This window comes from Drosophila mauritiana, chromosome X (assembly GCF_004382145.1).
Source record: "Drosophila mauritiana strain mau12 chromosome X, ASM438214v1, whole genome shotgun sequence".
NCBI classification, from domain to species: Eukaryota; Metazoa; Arthropoda; class Insecta; order Diptera; family Drosophilidae; genus Drosophila; species Drosophila mauritiana.
In genome coordinates this window covers 421774-442822 of record NC_046672.1, presented here as the reverse complement: position 1 = coordinate 442822, position 21049 = coordinate 421774, and the positions used below count along the sequence as shown (strand labels likewise).

Below are 21049 nucleotides of genomic sequence, written 5' to 3'. Positions count from 1 at the left end.
TGCAAGATATGCCAACACAAATCAAAATAAAATCGCAAATTGCCAGACCAACTAACGAGCTTTGGCGACTTCTTGTTCACGCATGCGCGGATGCTCATCAAAGTGGGCAGAAAAATTAGTTAAAAATTTTATTGGCGAGCGACGGGTCAGAAATCTCTTTTTCAAGCTTCAGTGTGAAATGAATCCCAAAAAGTGGTGTTGTTTTGCCGGAAGACAATGGTTAAGCCACTTAAGTTAGGACAGCCCCCGTGTTTTTCGCCGAAAAGTGTGAATGAGAAAGGATTGAAAAAACCACAGAAAATGTCAAAATATTTCAAGGAAAAAACGGAAGAGTTCAATGCATTTGTAGTTCCGATTCTAAATACAGAAAGGATTTCGGATTTTCAAGCAGGAAGAGGACGGAGATCAATTGACATTACCAGGAATTCGAATATTCGAGATACTAATAGATACCAGCATAAAATTTGCCTGGCTTGCTTCTTATGGCTTGTATTTATGTACGTATTATTTTTAGCGTTGGTTGGTGACTGGAGATGCTGGTAGAAGAAGGCCTTGATATGTTCCATCGGAGAGTATTCTTGAGTTCCAGGTGGTTGGTTGCACTGTGAACTGAGGATGCGAGTACAAATTTTGCAGCTGGCCAGCTCGTGCCAGTTTCGCTAATTGTATATAAATATTTGGCCAACAAGCAACCCAGTCACCAAGGCACAATTAGGGACTGCTTAGCCTGGTGTCCTGCGTGGCTCATCCCTACATTATAGTATCCCTGCATGCTAATAGCAGTTAAGAACTCGTAGGTATCGCGTATTCCTTGCTCATTCCTTGCTCATTTCAAGGTAATTTTAGGTATTTGAGGACCGAGAAATCTTGGGCGGTCCCAAATGGCATTGTTCTCGTGGACAATGTTTTGACCGCATTGCCAAACCAAAACGGCTATCTATATAGATGCCTATATCTAGCCATGACAAAGGGCAAAAAAGGGAACTCACTCCTCCGCATTGGTGGTCTCCTTTAACTGCAAATGTATACATATCCTTCGATGTTTTTCCTGCTGGTCGCGTTTTATATGCGTGACATCTTATTTGTTTGACAGCAGACGGTAGGTGTCTTTATTATTTGTGGCCTTTGGGTACGTCTGGCTCGGGCTTTTCCTCGCAAGGGAAACAATAATTTTTGTCACTTTTATTTCAATTCAATGCAACTCAACAGAATATAGTTTCAATTCAATTTACCGTGATTTTGGTGGGCGTTTGTTGATTGTTATTTAGTTTTCATTGTCTGAGTGAATTGAGATAAAGATGCATTCGGCTGACATTGGCACATTTGTAGTCCCGGTCCATCTGTCGCTTCAAAGTATCTGCTATATGAAAAATATTTAAAGCCTTGCGTTCCTGGACAGTAGAAATTTATTATTGAGACCTGATTGTGGTGGCAATCGGCGTGTGTAGAGTGAAAGCATTCACTTATACAATTGCAAACTTGATTTGAAAGCAAGAAAAGTTTCAATTTTCAATCGTGACATTATGACAAAATGTTCAAATTCGTTCCATTCTCTCACATTTTTGGTATTTACCAAATCAATCGAAATACTTGAATCTGTCAGTATTGTTCTTTACTTGTACTCGTGATAAAGAGGCTATACCAAAGATATTTTAGAGGATTAGTGCAATATTGAATGTATATATATTTTTTTAACTTGATTACCTTGGATTATCCAAAAATACAGCATCGTTCCCTCAAAAATCTTTCGCTGATTGCTAAATTAGCTATTTCACATTTTGCGGTCTTACTTATATATACGTGCTGATCTTAGGGCATAAACCCATTAGGTCAAGCGTGGCCAGTGGGAGTCACAGAAACATGCGTAAAGAGAGTCTCAGAGAAAGCTGTTAAGCGCATTTGAAACGCTTGTCGACCGGAGGATCATAATTAATTCGGTTGGAAATGGGGGAGAGAGAAAGGTGTTGGAAATCTCTGATTACGCTGACTCGCCTCGAAAATTTGTTCAAAAAGTGTAGGTTTTTAGCGCTGTGGTAATGCGAGACTCCTGCAATTTGACATAAAATGCGTTGCTGGAAATGGAGTTTTTCGACGCTTATCAATAATCATATTTGCCACGCCGCAGGGTCGTGATGTGCAATTTAAGTCGCAGGAAACAACTCAATTTTCTGTATGCTGCACTCCTGTGCACTTGGTCCCTTCAGCTGGGCTATCACGATCATTTTTTTGTGGTTTTCCTCGACGGTTTAACAAAATTTCTGTGTTAGGTAGGGAAAATTATGGCCTGATGATTATTATTTTTGTTTGGACTTCCTTCCGCTTGTCTTGTATTTCAACCATAGCCAAAGAGTAGTCGTGGTAGGTGTAGTAATTCAGAGGATATTTTTAAAGAGGTTATTTTGTTGATATATTTAAAATAAGCAATTAGATTAGAAACCGTTTTAGACATGTACGAGTATATGCTATTCAATTATCTATCTAAGTTGTCGAATTTGCGTCGTCTTGCTGGCTTTCTTTGAATTAATTCGGATTGAAAAGCAGAACGGTACAGAACTAATGCGGGTTGGGCTAGAGTTAACGGATGTTGTAGATGAATGAAAATCTGCCCAAGCACTTGTTCCTCTTCCAGGAACTTGCGTTGGGTAACCTCAATTAAAAAACGACAACCTGCTGCGATGCCCTGAATTGAATGCTCTAAATTGGCGGAAGCATTGGGAATTGGGTGTGGCTAGTGTTTGACCCAAATGTTTTGGGCATAATTGTTCACGCCTTGGCCTCATAGAATCGCTTTGATCCCGAGCGATTTAAGATCCGGCTGCACCATTAATAACAAGAGTCCCACCTATAATCCCCGCTATCCCTTGATACAAACCTATGTCCTATGCAAAGCGCAGCTAAATGTTGAAGCGTGTGTTCTTCATTTGAAATCGAACCAGGTATAGCAAAATTGTATTTTCAAAAAGGACTAAGGTACCTGCTGTGCGCAGGGTCGCCGATCGCCTGCTGTTAGTCGTAATTGCTGAACTAAACTAACAAAATTAGCAGGAAAATAAACTTGATAGCGATAGGAAAATACAATTCTCCTAAGCATTTTTGTCACCAGCATAGTCTGATAAGATAGTCGCGAATTATCTGGAAATCACTTGCTATCTACCAGATAGTTTTTAGTTTAACAAAATAATAAAATCTTGCTATATTTATTGTTAAGATGTTCTTGTATTTTTGAAAATGCATACCCCAACGCTTTCGGTTTAGAACTTTTTTTCCAACAATTTTAATTGTTTAGATATTGTGTGACTGTATTATAGCAGGCATACACATATATGTATCTTTTCATTCCCCGAGCAGTGAATTGCTCTTTTTGGGGTGTAAAACGTGGACGCCCAGTATTTTTGCTCTGCTTTACTGTCGCTCCTTTTTAGTTCATTTTACGTATGCGATGCACGAAATTTCGGTTACATAAATACCGGCAGAAACGAGAGCGAAAATTTTTAAAAGGAATCGGAATCTCGACTGATCTAAGGCTCTCACATACGCATGGCTTTAGATGCTGTCACCATCGCATTAAAGACCGCCGACAGTTCCTAAGGGTACACTTAAAAAAAAAGCGGAAGAGTTAATAAACGAGTTGTTTCCGAGTCCTGATCATTAAGTCGCTAAAAGGTCTTTTATATATATAACTCAAATATAAATATAATATAAAGAAAGAAATATAATATAAAATTTTTTTTATATATTTTTTTTCACTGTGTATATCTCTGTGATGTCCTTACAGTTCCTAGTGCAACTTAGCCCGAAATGTTCCAATTCCATTGATGTTGCACAATGATTTTCTGACTGTGCGCTGTTGCCACGCTGACAATGGCCAATACAATAGTGACAATTTTACGTCTTAATGGACCTCAATGTGCATTACAAATTTGCTGTCTTGGGCAGCGGTTTGCGTTTGGAGTTTTCACAATACTACTACTGCAAAGCGCATTCTGACAATCTTTTGTTTTGCCTTGCTTTTTATTTTAATAAATCGATTATAGCATCGTAGGAGGCAGTTGCAAAATCGGTGAGCAAAAAATAGACAAAATCGGGAAGATCAAAGGGCAGCGAACAGAATGGCCAATGTCATCATCTCGATGATTACCCTGTGCTCTAAATGAAAAGAAAAAAGAATATTGATTGTGGATCGATTACCACAGTATTGTGGTTGACATTTTTTGCTTTACCTTCTTCGCCTTTTGTCGGTTTGCCTTTGAAGACATAAAACCTCTATTTTTAACCTTTACCTCGATTTTGCGCTCAGACTGTAAGTCCTTTTGCCTTTTTATTATTAATCCTTTTTATCCTACTCTGTTACTAATTTTAAGGCTGTATTCGGTTAGAGGTCTTTCAGAGTCAAGACAATTTAAGCTAGAAAGCTCTAATGGGAGACCAATAAATAAATGTTATTTATATTCACCTTAAAAAGGGGTGTGGGCAACAAAATTCTTTTGGTGTGACGTAATCAGTCCCAAAATGCCGAAATATGTAAGTTGCGGATTGTTTTCTCACACTACACAGTGAGAAAAATGGTAAAACCATATATATATATAACCATATATTTATTTATTTTATATTTTTGATATGTTATACTTTATACAACAAAAACCGGGTACAGCACGTGCCCATTAAAACCCAGACTTAACTCCAATATATACATATACATTGCCATAAAGCTGTGTTTTTCAGTTTAGTTTGTCCGTGACATTTTTTACGCCCTTTTAAATAGGAAACACGTGTTCGGCAATCCATGGGATTTCACGACATTTCACTTGTCCGTTTGCCAATTTCGACGGGTAGGGGAAAATACAAAGTGTAAAAGAATCCCAAAGACATGTACATGGAGTAGCAGGTAGATAATTTTCAACGCCCAATATTGGAAATTCCTAGCGACCACTGCGAATCGGATTCAATTGTTTTTATAAATCCAATGCTTATATCCCGCCAGGAGAAAACTTATAAAATTGTCGTAGTTCGTGTGTCATATATGTATGCGTATGAAGTAAGCCGCGTACTTTTCTTTTCTCGATGATGATATCGGTAAAACAGCAGCCGAATGCACGATGAAAACACTTTTCATTTGAGGACAATTGTTAACTGGATATTCCAGCGAAGTCTTTTCAGCGCAGGATCCTTTAATAGCGCATCGCATTGTCTGGGAGTCTGGTATTCAGAATCTGGCCGTTCCTTGCTATACATTGATTGCTCTGACATTGATTGCCTCTGATAGTTTATTGGTCCCGGGTAGTCAATAGGAAAGAGCAGAATATAGAAAACCGAATCGGACACGTGCAGCATTGTTTGATATGCGCTATTGTTAGTCCTGCGGTTAGTTCACTCCAGTTTCCCATCATGTCAACAATCAAGTCAGTCTCCACCACGGGCCCGAGATTTGAGTGCTGTAAAGTCATTTAGCTACCCCCAGTTCACACTGCGCTCAAGGTAGCGCAGGGAGCGAATAACTCTAGCACAAATGCGAAATGACGCAAATCAACAATAGATTCTAAGGGTGGAGAACGGTAGACACCAATCACGCTGTTTTCGGATCGCTGGTTAACACGCGAATCCGTTGACCTGCAATTTGGATAATCAAGCGTTGTTCCTCAGTATCAAGTAGTTGAAATGTTATGTGCACTTTTTGATTATAGGTGTATAATTTTCGATGCGTGTTGAGGATCGCAAGTTCAAAATGTAATGGCTTGCTATCCTAAATGGACTGGCTTCCTTTTCAGTTTGACCAGCACATGTTTTGGTAGCAGCGATGGGGTATTGAAGATCCGCCTTACTACATCTCTGTTATCTGAACTCCTGGTCACTTTGTTCGAATTTTGTTGAAGAGCTAGCACATATTATTCAATCATGTTAGAATTTGGTGTAGCCTCATAAAGGCGGTACCAGAGAAGGAAAGTCTGTCTCGAGATTTATAGTTGGAACTACTGCCACTTGACGCCTAGTTGAGTGCGAAGTCTTACGGTTGGATTTAATCCGGTAAGAGTAGAACAGTTCTAAATAAATAAAAATACAACTCCTGGCATCGTATTTTGACACAACGGTCATAAATCTTGGAGAGTATTGCGACGCCGTCATAAAGACACATAACTCAGACTCCAATTATACAAAAACATGAAAAAGTACAAGTCGAAGCACAAGACAAGTAGAGCTACAAGTGTTCTACGTGTCCTTCGTGGCCTTTGTGCCTGCGGGTTTAGAATTTCCTTGAATTGCAACCTAACAACAATTGGCTCGTATTTCCAAGGGGCGCATCTACAAAAATAAATAAAGTGCCAAGCCCATAGACTTTTCTGTCCGGCCGAAAATGTTAAGCAAATACACACTTCCTGCAACAAGGACTAAAATAAGTTACTTCCTGGGTCTGAGAGGCTTAGGATACAAATTTATTGCAGAAGTTCAGTGATCCCTGTCATATGAGAATGAACCCAGAAGGAAATTCGAGGATCAGTTAGCGAAAAAGATATCTTTTTGTGCAAGCAGTGACCTAAGATTGCATGAAAATTTGAGTCTAGCCTGTTAAAGGACACTTGTAGCTTAGCCTTGTATTTGGACACCTATATCGGATCCTGACCTGGCAGGTCCTGAATTCACAATCCTGATTTCCGCTTTAAGCTTCTTTTTATATCCGGCAACAATGGACCTCAAGAGAGTTTCACTCTCCTTCGTCTTGGTCTTGTTTTCTGGATTTATCTTAAGCTGACATCCAATTACATTTTCCATTGTCCTCGTCCACTACCTTCGTTTTTCTCTTCCGTTTTTTTTTTTTTGAGGAACATCTTTGAGTTTTTGGCGGTGCAATATGCTTCCTGTTTTATTTAGAGTCCTGTTCTTATCACATCCTCCTTTGGTGAATTCAGTCCCAGTTGAATGCCGTTCCCCTACGCACGTGTCCAGCGCAATTGGCCATTTGCATATTGTATGCTAAATAATGGGTGTGGCATCTCCTGCCTAGATGACATTCCTGCATATTCGTTTAATGGCCCGAATATTTCACCCTTGGGGTGGGTTTACTTTCCAATTTTTAACTACGGGGTTAGCGGAAGTGCATTTCACGGCTCGCCGACGTCGTCCAGCTTAATGAAAAACTTTGTTTGGCGGTGTGCGCCAGCCACGTGGATTGAGCCTGCGAGTCTTCAAGTACTGATCCTTGGACTAGGACAATTTCATCCTCTCAGGCGTGACTGCCTATTTCCGGGCTATTTACGCGCTGTTAACAATGCCCGACCGAATCGTAGCTCGTTGGGGAACCAATCATGAAATTATTCGCTGTTGTTTCCTGTCAGGTGCTGGACTCTAAGTTGGTTACGAATTTCGAGTGAGTCATGTCCACGCTCCAAAAGTAATTTAATTATTTGGTAAATAAAATGGGTAACTTTTTTGTGAAATTACTATTTCTATCGCTAGTACCATTATAAAGCCCGAGTCCAAACCAGCTAAGCTATAATAATATAAAAATACATAAATTAAAAACATATATCATAACATATATAGTCAAAGCAAATCTTCAAAATGTAGATTGCTTAAAAATGTATTTAACTCTTATGCTCGTATGAAAACGACAACTCGATGTAATTACCCTACATTTCGATCTGAAAATTTGTATGAGTAAGTGATTTCAGTAAAAAGCATTTGGAATTAAATTAATCAATATTTTTTTTTATTTTGGGCTTAAAAGTAGTTAGTTTAGTGTCTTCCATGCTTATAACAAACTTATAACTATGAAAAAAATATGTGGTTTTATATCATTGTCTTCCATTGTGTTAAAATATAATAAAAAAAAAGATGGGGCAACTTAGAGGCTAATGTAAAATTTGGGACTTGGTTTTTCACTCACTAAGGCAACAATTTTGGGTATTTACAATTTGTACAATATTTGTTTGTATGGGGGACTTTCAGTAAGATCCCTTCACTGCTCTTGCCAAGATGAAATATAATCGAGCAGCTCCTCGTCATCTGGCTGCTCGTCACTGAAGCTATCAAAGGAGTCGAATTTGAGGTCCTGCTCTTGTAGTTCCTGTTTGATATAGCCACCTCCGGAAATCTCGGATTCGGAGTACGACGGCGTGGGCGAGGCGGAGTGATAGGAGTGGGATTGGGCAGACTGGGTGGCTCCCATCAAGAACTGTTGCGAACTGTCCAAACTATCGTTGTAATCGTTATAGCTGCTGCCATCGTTGCTACTTTCATCGGCGGAATTGTAGATGTGACGAGATGACGAAGCAGTGCCATCACCAAGCATGTCCTGTAGTCCTCGAATATATTCAACGGCGATTCGCAGTGTGTCCACCTTGGATAACTTCTTGCTGGTACCACGTCCTCCATTGGACAGCGAGTTTACCACAGTTTGAGGCAAATGCTGGCGGAGATTGACGAATCCATTGTTCACCTGCTTCACGCGATTGCGTTCACGGGCATTTCGTCTGGCCACCGATGGCAATTGCTCGCCATAGGGCATGTTGTTGTAGTTGAACTTCTTCTTCTGGGAGGACAACATGGGTCCAACATTGGACTGTTGACCGTTCTGCATATTCTGCAGTTGGCTGGTACCCAAAGGTATTTTCGGAGCAATCAACTGGTGTTGCTGCGTTTGATGGTGATGCTGATGTTGCAGCAAGAAAATGTTACTGTTGGTCAGCTGGTAATGCTGCTGCTGGAATTTGCTGCTGCAAATGCTCGTCATGGTAATCCTTGCGAGAGTTTTCTAAGATTTAGTTTACAGATGTTGACTGCGTGGAATCAGATTCCGCAATGATAATTCCTGTCCTGACCTAGGGCTTTAAATACCCGCCAGTGGCAGAGGTAATCGCGCCGCGACAGAGGCAGCGACTTCGGCAGAGGAGCTACAGGGGTTGGTACGGGGTCGGATCCTGGCTACCTGCCCTCGAAAAACCGGGACCTAAGTCCTTTGCACAAGTGATCGTACATTTTTTCTCTCTTTCTAGGGGTTCTTTTTCTGTGGTGGGTGCCTCTATTCCTACTCAGTCTCTGTGTGCCTACCTACCCATCCTTTTCCCTCTCCCACACACTCTTTGTCCTTTGTGTCCCTGGGTCTACATAATGCATTTTTTCCTTTTGGGAAAATCTTAAATCTCAGATCTGCAAGATCCTTGTCATGGCTAAAAAAAAAGATTTTGAATGCACTTCCACTTTTGTCGAATGTCGTTTGCATTGAAAGCGAAATATAAAGGAGAGTGAGATCTTGGAAGGGAATTTGATATAAAATGTGATCCATCAAATGAAAGAAAATGCTGCGAAGGCAAAAGAAACAAACTTAAAAGGCCATGTCGTGGGACTTTCACTGTCTTTAAAACTGCGTATCCATTTTTATATCCTGTAATATTATGAACCCTCATTAATATTTTTTCTGCCCATCTGCATTTGACACGTGCTTCCGATCAGTCCGGTGCATTAGCATAAGCTTCAAAACAATGATACATAATATCGCAAAGCGGCGCAGACAAAATCCCACAAGTGTGTGCTGTATCATGAATACCAAGCGCACTATAATAAGTAAGGGGGACTGCCAGACAAATAAAAACGAAACCATCACAAAGGCATTGAATATTGACAGCAGTTGGCATCAAAGTTACATTCGAAACACTTATACCCTTTCATAAAATCCTTAACGCTCGTGATACAAGAAAGCCATCTAAATTTGGGCTGTGCACACGACCAAATATAAGTTATAGGTCTGACTGGTTAATATATGTTTTGCATGAGCAAGCAAACTAAATTCAATTAATTTGCATAACTCAATAAATCGTATTAAGTACGTTAAGGCCACTATGCAATTTTAAAATATTTTTAAATAAAGTATTTTGACAGTGTTGCATTATTGAATTAATATTTTTTTTAAAGATAAAATAATTCGTGGAATACTTCTGGAAATCTAATGGCAATATTTTGATTTTACAAAATCTAACATTTGTGTTGCTTTAATATTATATAAATTAAAAGTTATAAATTAAACTATCAAATTAGTATTTCGGAAAGCATTCAAAAATTTTTAAAATGGTATTTAAGCGTCAGAATTTCTGCTGTAGTCTTGTGACTTATTATGCCCAGTCCAAGAAAGTAAAGTTATTCCGTTTGCCAACAATCCCCCTGCAATTAAGCATTCATAAATCTGTAAGGCGCAGAATCTGAACCAAATTTCTGGAATCGCAAGTTGCAACTTTGTTGCAATGGGAAGGCAATACCGTTAGGGAAGACGGATAAGTCGGGTAACGAGATTGCTCCCATAAATGCATAAAATCCTTAAAAAAGCCATAAGCAGCTGCCCTAAAGGAGATCAGAAAATTGGAGGAAAGTCCCCCAGATCCCACAAGAATGAACGCTGAAAATCAAAATAAAGCAAAAAAACACATCGTTTACCTAATAATTGGTTTTTAAAAGCTGCTACCGAATTCGTTTTCTAATGCATTTATAATATCCAGAATAAAAATCTTTGCGTCATCACTGGTACGCCTTTGTATTTCCCTTGGTTCGAAGCAAACCCTTTTCAAATACTCTTTTGATATGCTCCAAACACACCCACCAAAAAATAGAAAAGTAAAAAAGGTTTTGGCTGCAATTTAATAAGCCTCAAACACCATGCCCTATAATGTTCAGTGATTAATTAAACCGCATGGGATCAGAATAGTATTGATCCCAGTTTCGTTTTTGGGGGATGCAGAGAATATAAAATAATGAACAACTGGCCAGGGTTGTCAGGTTCCCGGTTTCCCAGATTTCCAATCAGATAGTGTACCATAAAGTGGCGGTCTCTATATAGTTTCACTATTCCAATAAGTTGCTGTACAGCGACCTCTATTGTCCAAAGGATTCTCAAGGAGATTCTAATTAGAAAATTAGCTGACAAAATTTGGTTGACAAAATTAGGTTGACAAAATTCAATACATGATATAAAAAATGTTAATTGTTTTTATATGAGGTCTAGTCTATGCTTTTACATGTTTAGTATAAGTCACAAACAGCAAATGAATATTTTTAAATTTTTTATTTGTTGTATCCTTACTAGGTGAAAATGTCCTTTATGTCTTGAAAGGGAGTATACAAATTTGTTGACTGTTGACAAAGAAAATAATTATATATTTCATGTGCTCTCCGTTCATTACCACTAATTAGAATTCAAAACAACAGCTACCGAACTAAAAAACCGTGACCTCCGAACCGGAGAAATCGAAACCGTAGTAAGTTATTCGGATTCCTCTCACGTACGCCAGAGGCAAGTGTAAAACGTGATAGACTGGATCGCCGGTGGGTTACTGGCGATATCATAAGCGTGAAATCTGCCAAATTCGAGCACAGATCCGTATCATCTGTCATCACATCAATTTGGCTTTTTATGGGTGTTCTTTTTGGTCATATCTCCTAGACGGGATCAAGAAGCGGAAATTGTCACTTTTACTTGTGATATTGCTGGGTCTTATTTTAAAAGGAAAGCGCTGACGCAGCTAATTTGGATTGGATCAATGGATGATTTCGAAAGAAGCTATTTACTTGATCCACAGTTTCGCACGATCACACCTAATAACGGTAATTTACACGCACGCTACTTGCAATAATTGCCGCCGAATGTGCTGACAGGCACACAGGATACGACTTCTCGCTCCTCCGTTGCCCCAAAGGCCAAAAGCTGAGAAACCCAAAGCAAACCCGTAGCCAAAGTCAAAGTCAAACCGCGCATCCGATGGAACTGAGTGAGATAACAGGCAGCTAAATCAGCAGCAAAAGCGGCAAAAGGTTCGGTTATTAAAAAGGGCAGTCAGTATCTGACCAAGTGGAAGATGGTGCGGGGCACGTACACCGCGGCTAAAAATAATATAAAATTAAAATATCTAGAACCATTTTCTGAATAATGATTAACATCTCTGCTTTTTTTACCTATCGATATTATTAAAACTTTGGTTTTTTTGTAATCTACAAATCTCAAATGGCAATAGTAGACTACATGAGCTGGCTATTATAGTTGCCGACAGTCGAGATTCCAAAAAAATGTGTAAAGCCATGGCTGTATTGCGTAGATTTTTGAACAGTGTTCTTTGATATCTTGGCGGTGGCGGCAGTGCTTGATTGCTGTGGTAACCGAATATGCCGCACCAAGTGCGAAAAAATGTTGTCGAGGTGTGAAAAATAACTGGGCAAGAGTGCGTACATGGTGGGTTAAGGGCGTCGGGGTCCATGGGGATTCAGGGTTAAGGTGGTCAGGTTATCGAAATAAGGGGCTGGAGGATAGGATGTGGTCTTTCGGTTGGGCATGCATCGAAGGTGTTGAAAGCCCTGCACTTCTAAGAAACGTTTGGCGTTTTTTTTTTTTGAGATTTCGGTGGCACGATAGCCGCTACTATATATATGTATGTATATATTTTTGCACTTGTGTATGCGTAAAGGCCCCGCTTTCCAGATGATATTTGTCGATGGTGTCGAGGTGTTAAAATTACCCCAAAGGTACACAATAATTACCTTAAATTGCAAAAACAGCGAAATAAGTTTTCAAGCGGTGTGAAACGAACGTGCAAAGGGTTGACGGTAAACTAAACCTTTGGCGGACCCTTCGTTTGAAGCGTGCCGCAGCGTTGCCAGACTTTGATCTTGGGGTAAAAGAAAAGGGGCAGGCAGGGTATGCAAATGGGGCGTGCGTCATCCATAAAAATTGAATGCTGTCGCCGCAATTAACGGATGGCCATGGTACCGAAGAACGGGTTCAACTGCGAGCGAAAGAGACGGTACTAAAAAGTCAGTCGAAGCTGTTCGGCCAGCGGCCGATCTATTTAATTAATTGCTAACAAGTAAAAAATGTTTAAATGGTGTATGGCGCAGTAAAGTAAAAAAGAGGACAGGGAGCTGCATCCTTGGTGGTAGCGTTCTGGCCCGTTTTTTCCGGACCATCAAGAAAAATTAGGATGGCTTTTATTATTTGAGAATTTTTTGCCCCTCTTCTTAAATCTCTGTTGGTAAAGGTGGAGGTAAAATACGTTAAAAGTGAACAATTTGGACTGATAAAAATCGTTACATTGGTTTTTCGGGACCTAAAAGGAAAAATAAAGATAGTATCTTATTATTGTCGTTTAATTCATTTAAATTGAGAAAATAACTTTATATTAATTAAATATAAAATATTTTTGCAATACTGCAAAAGATAAACTAACCCACAAGTGGCAACATTATTGCCAACGCAAATCGGTCGTGCAAATCGCATTCATCATTGTGAAAAATGAGTTGTGAGAAGGCAATTATCATTAAAAGTAACATGACTGCCGTGCCGTGCGATGTTGTCTCCTGTTTCAGAAAAAAAAAACACAGTGACTTTAAGATGCTTTCAGAGAACCCAAGAAGGATGAAAAGAATCAGATTGATCTAACGCTAATTAATGATTAAGAGATTTACCGATCGGTAAAAAATATGCAAAGGCTGCACGGCTCCTAGCAAGCAAGAAATCCGAATAAGACCGAATGAGTTTGCGGTTCGTATATGGATGGATGACTGAAATCCCAGCGGGCGGGGAGCATACCGAACAAAAATAAAAACAAATATACCTAAGACAAGTAGCACACGCCGACAATTCGCAGAAATCCACGAGATACAAGGTATGAGATACCTAATGGGATTATTTCTAATCTGGCACTCTCCTGTTACAATTTCGATTTCCATGGAAATGGAATTATGATTATTTTGTTTGGTGTTTTTTTTTTTTTTTGTTTTGAGGCGTCTCTCTATCTCTTTCTCCTGATGTAATTTTTCATGTGCAGTTTTTTCTTCTTTCGATTCTCGCTGGTCAAGACGCAATTAATCTAAATCCAATTATAAGACAAAGCGGGTCAGGCCAAGGGCCATTATCCGAAGTCAGTATATTGTCTTATCTGTATCGGTTCTCCTCTTTTTGTATCGAAATCAATACAATAAGCAGTCTTTTGTTTTGGGGCAAAAGTGGGGGAGAACAGAGACTACCTTTTAAAGGAGCGGATCACTTCCTTTCGCCGGGCCCCTAGGGAATATTTCGCCAAGATTTGGACTCTAAAGCTGAAGTAGAACGTTGCATATCGTATTACACTTCCACTGGCATTCGAATTGGGATGGGGATTGGGAATGCTTAATCGTTTTGTTGCAGCTAAGAAGATGCATGATGTGTGTAAATTGGCGTTGAACCATATTACCGCTTTACCGGCCCCCAGGATATGCGAGGAAAAGCAAATGGTCATAAAAGTGCTTGTGCTCTATGAGGTGGAAAACTTTCATTCGGATTCTGAGCATTCATTGGCAGGAAGTATTTTAGCCTATCGCTTAAGTTTCGAACTTTACCACAAACACAGCTATGGTTTAATGAAAGAGAATTGCATATGGCTGTTAGAATGTTAGCGTATAGTTTGTGTATAGCGCCGTTACCTCAAAAGTTTCCTTTGAGCCAGCTCACACACATTCAAATACTGTGTGCACGTACAAAAATAAAGTACCCCAGTGCATAGGTAGGAACTCCTGCGTATAATTTTGACTTACACCCGAAACCATGAGTATCCCGCATGATTTTTCGTGTGGGGGTAACTTTAATCTGACAGCAGCCCCAAAAGGAGTTTTGGAGGACAATGGCGTTAAATATTACAAGCTGACAGACTTCCTGGATAAAGTCAATGAAATTTATGACATAGGACTGCATTATTACCATCACTGTATCTCTATATTATATAGATATCACCCCATGACGCCGCATTTTTCCCGAACCTGCGGTCTTAATAGCCTTTTTCATTTTCGTTTTTTATTATTATTTTTCATTTACCTTATCTACTACAGCACATCAGGGGACGGGGGTAAAAGGACGATCCAGGGATTAGAGGAGTCCTTTTATAGGAATAATAATTTCATATTTCTTTCGGGCTCTTGTATTTTGTGTTTGGTCATTGCACTTTGTGGAAATTTACACCATCCATGTATATCGGTATCCTAGGATCTTACTTCAAGGTATGAATTCCCGTCCCTTCCAAGATATTGTTTAGTTTCTTTTTACGTTATTTTAGAGCGTAAAGTGCTGGAACGTGTCGCTGTATTTAATTACCATTTTCACGTCTTAAAAATCGACGAAAAAAAGTAGGTTTAAAGCGATCCAAACTTTTAAATTATTTGTAAACAAAAAGTTTGTTTTTCGTTTTCCCTGCTTGGCCCCAAGGACATGCTTTCTCCCCCAGTTTATTTTCTGTTGCCTATAGTCATTGATTCATGATTCGCAGGGCTTTTTGCGTGATCGTGGGCTATTTAAATGCCATCCTCGATTTCCTTTCAATGGACACGCGCTGCTGTCATGCGATCGTTGGCCAATTAGCCAATCCACAGAACCCCGACCAAAATAATGAGAGAAGGTAGAAGATTCATGTTTTAGTGTTGATAACTTAATTTCAGCCAAGCGATGGGCTAGTTAAAAAAAATATTAAAGGGTTTAAATAAGTGGACCTCACAGGAAAAGCGGTAAACACATTTTAATTATACACAATAGAGCTGATTAAAATGTAATTTGCAATCTCACAAGGCTTGGAATCTCGAGAGATTCTTTACTGGGAGCAGCTGACTCTTGGATAAATAAAGTCATTAAAATGGGATCGAAATTATGGTTCAATTACGTTTTTGGGTGGTCGACAGCCAACGAATTAAGGTGATTTCAATTACCTTTTGATCATGGCCATTAGCCAGGAATCAAAGGTTTGCGGTCGTCTGCAAATACAATTTAGGAATATTTGGGACACATGCCAAAGAATTTATTGTTTGGGCAGGGGAAATTCGCCACGGCCATGAAAATTGCTCGCACTACTATGCCTAGAGGATACAGTAGCAAAAAAGATCGGCTACTGTGCAAAGCGAATCTCTAAACTGGACAGCTGGCCAAGGAGTAAATTCACCTCACAGATGTTTGTATTCAAAACGGAGGTGACCTTGCGACCAGAACTAAATTTTTGGCCATGAATTCTTTCATGGCTAGTCCAAATATTGACACAAATTTAAAAATAATTTTACTACAGTTGAGCGAAAATCCGTTTCGCACAGCAGGAAATGTTCGGTAGGTGGATAGTACGCCCTTATTTGATACTCACTCGATTTGTCTGGGTTTTGCACTGCCAGCTATGTACAAAATCTATTATAAATGTTATTTATGAATGATAATTTCGCCCGCTCTTATGGGCCGAAAACTTGTAATGACTCGAGCCTGATCGAAATCGTTAAAAATGGGGCAAGCACGCGAGTCTGGGGCTCAGAAAACTAAAGACTAAGGCACCTGATAATTATCAAAACCTGCCAGTTTGGTGCCCTCTGCGTTTTTCGTTTTTCCATCCGAACGAAAAGTTCGCAAGCCAGCAAAACCAACAAATCCAAAAAAAAAAAAAAAAAAAAAGGCAAGAGATATCCTCACAAAGCTCGAAGATTGAATACCCTAAAATTAATCTTTAAAAATTATTTAAGCGCGTGCGTGTGGGTACCACATTGACTTAGAGATAAGGCCGTCACGAAAATGATGTAATTTTATGGTTCCCTAAACCTCCCAGTTACATACTTACCATCAAACCTAGAAGACTCTAGTTCTATGAGTGACAATTTTTTTGTTTTAAATAAACGCAAAGCAAATACTCCTGTGCACAGTATATCACAGTATGCCAAAGAGCAGATCTTTCTTAGAATTCTGGGAGTATCTCAGCGCAAGCGCCAGTATTTTATTTGTGCAAATTATTCAATATTGAGGTTTTTAAGACGTTTCGGTTCCCTATTGGCAAACACAGAAAATATAAAAAGGGTGTTTTGAAGAACCTGACGCACATTTGTTTGTCTAGTACCGTATTTTTTCGGATTCTATGTTTGATTTTGTGTTCTGAGTATCTATGAGTCTGAATATTTGAGGAGTGAAAGGTTGTGTCGATAATGACACAAAAGTATCAAAACCTCTTGCAAAGCAAACTATCAGATCAAATATGCATATCAAAAGGCCTTGTTTATGTTTGCTTGGTGCAATGGTGCAATCCTTTCTTTTAAACTCCCCGAAAAACCCTTGAACTCCTTCAGCATTGGATTTCGCATTTTGGCATCGGGGCTTCTTTGTACGCGTGACTTATGCGGAGATGCCGCAGCATCCTGTGCCAACGGGTAATTACAGATGATGATTTATGGCAAGCTATCCCGTCCCCACCGAAAAAAACACAAAATCATCGATCGATCAGTTCAGCTCTTTCCGCCCATTTCGGCCCCTTTTGGGCAACTGAAAACCAACCTCCACTGCAGAATCCCCTCTACCTTTGTTCTGCCCCCCTTTGAATTTTATGCAAATAAAAGAGCTCAGTGAAGTGGAGCTAAGAGAAATGGATTTTTATACCTGTTACTCGTAGAGCTATGGGTATACTAAATTTGTCTAAAGATATGTTAAGATTAAACATGCATTTATGCATATAAAAAAATAACTAAATGTTGATATTTGCCATGCACTACACAATAGCTATGTAACTGGTATCGGTCAAGTCTCAAGAAATCTAGTGTATCATTTTACTCTACGTGTAATTAATTAACTTTACAAATTGGTGTTTGTTAATCGACAAATTTCACATAATGCACAAAAATTCACTGACGTATCGCGCTACGTGTTGCGGAATTTCACTATGAGATCTGTGTGCAGATCGTCTTTTTTCTGGGTGGGCTTCGAAGGGAGAGTTCCACGTAGTTGGCCAAATATTGGAGTGTCAGCATTGTCATGGTTTGGTGTGAATTTGTTCTCTGATCCTTTTAAGTGCTGTTGGCAATTAGGTTTAGGGAACTACTTGTCTTATGCAGGAGGGATAACCGTCCATTAGAACAGTTGTTAGTGTTTATATAGCACACTCTAATGGGATTATTTCCAGACTATTTCTGGGATTATCGTGGGTTTAGAGACTTAATTGGGATGGCCAAGACGACGCTGGCGGTCGCAGCATAAATAATAAAATACTTGTAAAGAGGTGTTGAAGGGAGGAATTGCTTAGAGGGTGGTTACAGTTATTACTGGACTATCGCAAATAGAAGGTGCTTCTGTGAGCGAAAATAAAATTTTATTCGGCATGTAGACTGAGAAGTGTTACAGAATAATGAGTGAGTAAACTAAATCATTTCATTATTTAAAGCAAATAAACTGTTAAAATATAATAAAAAGATATATTTAATTCTTCAGTGCCTTCAGAAAAAAGAAAAAGGTCAGTCAAATGTTGTAAAAATTATTATATTAATCCTGGAATTTTTTCAAATAAACCTGTAAAATCTTAAAGGTACAGAAATGGGGTAGGGTGATAAGTAATTGGACTCGATTTACCAATTGTCCAGGCACGCGCGCGCTTATTGTACCTCTTTTACGATCAGGTAATCCCCTATTGACCCGGCAGGTGAAATTTTAGATTCTTCGGGATACCAGGTCAGCGAAGAAAAAAGTCAGGGCCACGGCTCTTTAAACTGGCGCAAAAAGGCTCAAGGAATTTCCCTGGTACCATAAATACGTTTTCAATGATCAAGCTGTAGACGAACAACCTCTGACAGTTTGCGGATCATCATCAAGGGAAAGGGAAACTAGGCGCCTACCTAATCCAGGGTCCGGGGAATCCAAAGCCAGGGGCAGAGTTATCACATTTGGTATGTAACTACATTTATCACGGCCTAATATGACAACTCAAATAACTTTTGTCCGAGCCGCGAGTCCTGTGAAACTGAGTCGCTGCCTTGATTTCTTCTGGGTGGATGGCCTGTCACATTTGGCTTCGCTAATTGGAACATATTTCTCCCCTTTCGGCTCCCCAGATGATGAACGTGGCACGTTTGCTTGCGATTTATGCATCCTCTCCGAAAAATAAAGATATCAGCCCAATCATATCTTGGCGGATAGTTTTAGGTTATATGGGGCCAACAGTAAAATATATAAAAAATGTGCTAAGCATGCATATTCTTATATATACTCTGTATTTGAATTTATTGTTTTATGTGCATAGTGTTTTTTACCTGCGGTGTGGGCGATTTTCCCCCGAGGGTTGTGTATCAATAATTCATAACGCTAATTAATAACGCCCCAGTTTAAATTCGTTGCATGCGCGAGATGAAAGGCCGAAAATGCCGACATAACAGGATAATGAACTCCAAAAACGTTGGGGCTTATTGAAATTCAAATAAATCGGTAACGCTGAACGACGTTGCAAAGTTGTGCTGTTTTGATTGCCTTGTGTTCTGTTCTGTTTGATACTCTAACTTTTTGGGTATTGTAAGCCAATCGCCAATGCGAAATGGAGGACTTAAGAATCAATTTGATTGTACAAAATATATTGAGTCTTAATACAAATAAATCTTGCGCGTTAAAACACATATATCATTTGCATTGATTATATTAATGCTTCAGATAAGTTACAGCAGGTTGACCGAATAAACCTATGTTTTGAATAAGTATATAGAGTATAAGATTATACTCTATATTCCTAAATCCATCCTTGTACTTCTTATTTTGGAGTTTTCTTGTTCGCCATTCTTCGTTTTTTCTGTTGGCTATCAGGGCGTTTGCATCGCGCCTGCGGTGTAAGAATAAATGCTTCAAGTAACAACTTCTTAAAGAGCTGAATTATGAGCTTAGCTGCGACTTAAAACTGCGTCTTTAGCCATCAATCTGCCGTCCTGAGTCCTCGAAACTTTGGACGAGCCTATAATTTAGTCAAATATCTGGGGTCTGATTAATGCAGGCGGCTGGTTTTTTGTGCCACAATGTTGCTGGCCTGGGCGCCGAGAAATCTATTAAACTGCGTTTTTATATCAGAACCAAATAAGAAAAAATAACGCAGCTGAAAAAAAGGTTGCCTTTCTTTAGGTTCTTTGGGAAAGGTGAAAGTTCTTCCGGCGCTGAACGTTAAGCCTTGCCTACAGAGTCTCGCAAAAGACTATAATGGTATTCCAGAACCCATTTTCATGATTCGAAACAATTGCATTGAGTTGTCAAGTGCCAGCGTTGACATTGAAAGAAAAGATCCCCTATCCCTTATCACTTCCTTTGGAGCATCCAGCGATCCTAAGGACAATGAGGTCCTTTGTCTGTGATGCCCTTTAATGTGTCAAAATATAGTCTATAGTCGCATTCTCCCATGAGTTTGTTTTTCTAATGCAACGTGATTTATTGTCTGGCCAGTGGAAGAGGTTTATTCCAACGGAGTGACATCTCAACGGTGCGTGGGAGTGAAGAACTTGGTTATTGTTTGGGGTAAGGTGTTTGCATTTCATTTTTTCCGAAGTGTAAAATGCCCAAAAGTGGATAAAATACTTTCTTGTAAGGCCATACATTTATATTGGAAATACTAGGAATTATAGTTAGGCTGAGAAAATTCAAAAGGGAAAGTCTTAAAAGTGTTGATTGGGTTAAAAATATTTTGTCTATTAAACTATAAATTATCCGTTAAAATCTAACACACTTTTATATTTAAGTAGTCATTTATACATAAATACGAACTCCTCTTATTGCTTTTTCGACACTTTTGTATTAAAAATAATGTTTTATGTCGTGTTGCCACGGCAGTTCCTTTTTTAAAATTTAAAATATGACCTGAATTTCATAGGCATAATTGTGAAAATTTTTACTAGTTACATTGTGGCACGTGTCACTGAGGTCGCTGTCTTACCTGCGATATTTTGAAATTTGTAGAAGCTACCTGAAGAAATAGGAAACTACTGACCTAAAACCAAAGGCTGATCTGTGTTTTGCGTTATCTGTAATTAGTATTAACGATCTTCGGATGTAAGAGTGATCATATAAGCCCATTGCAAAGCAACCTCAATTGGCGATCGTATGACGACGTGGATAGGCTGTACATAACGGCTGCACATGGTCCCATCGGCATTATAAATGCAAGTAGTACCCGCATGTGTTACAAACCTGATCAAAAGATGGATCCCCTTTTAGAAAAGAATTTAAATATGGTTTTTCGTTTAATTTTTTCATTTTATTTTTCGACCAAAAACTAATTAACATAAAATTGTATTAGCAAAA

General features: G+C 39.2%; 1 protein-coding gene across 1 annotated transcript; it reads right to left on the bottom strand.

Moving 5' to 3' along the window:
• Positions 1-7714: 7714 nt before the first annotated feature.
• On the bottom strand, positions 7715-8782 carry LOC117147250 (achaete-scute complex protein T3). The gene has a single exon (XM_033314068.1). It carries the CDS (start codon positions 8723-8725, stop codon positions 7952-7954), a length of 774 nt encoding a protein of 257 aa, XP_033169959.1. The 5' UTR covers positions 8726-8782; the 3' UTR covers positions 7715-7951.
• Positions 8783-21049: the final 12267 nt, after the last annotated feature.

Bases quoted from the DNA above. Each gene is read 5' to 3' on its own strand.
- LOC117147250 (XM_033314068.1), bottom strand. From the start codon at position 8,725: ATGACGAGCATTTGCAGCAGCAAATTCCAGCAGCAGCATTACCAGCTG.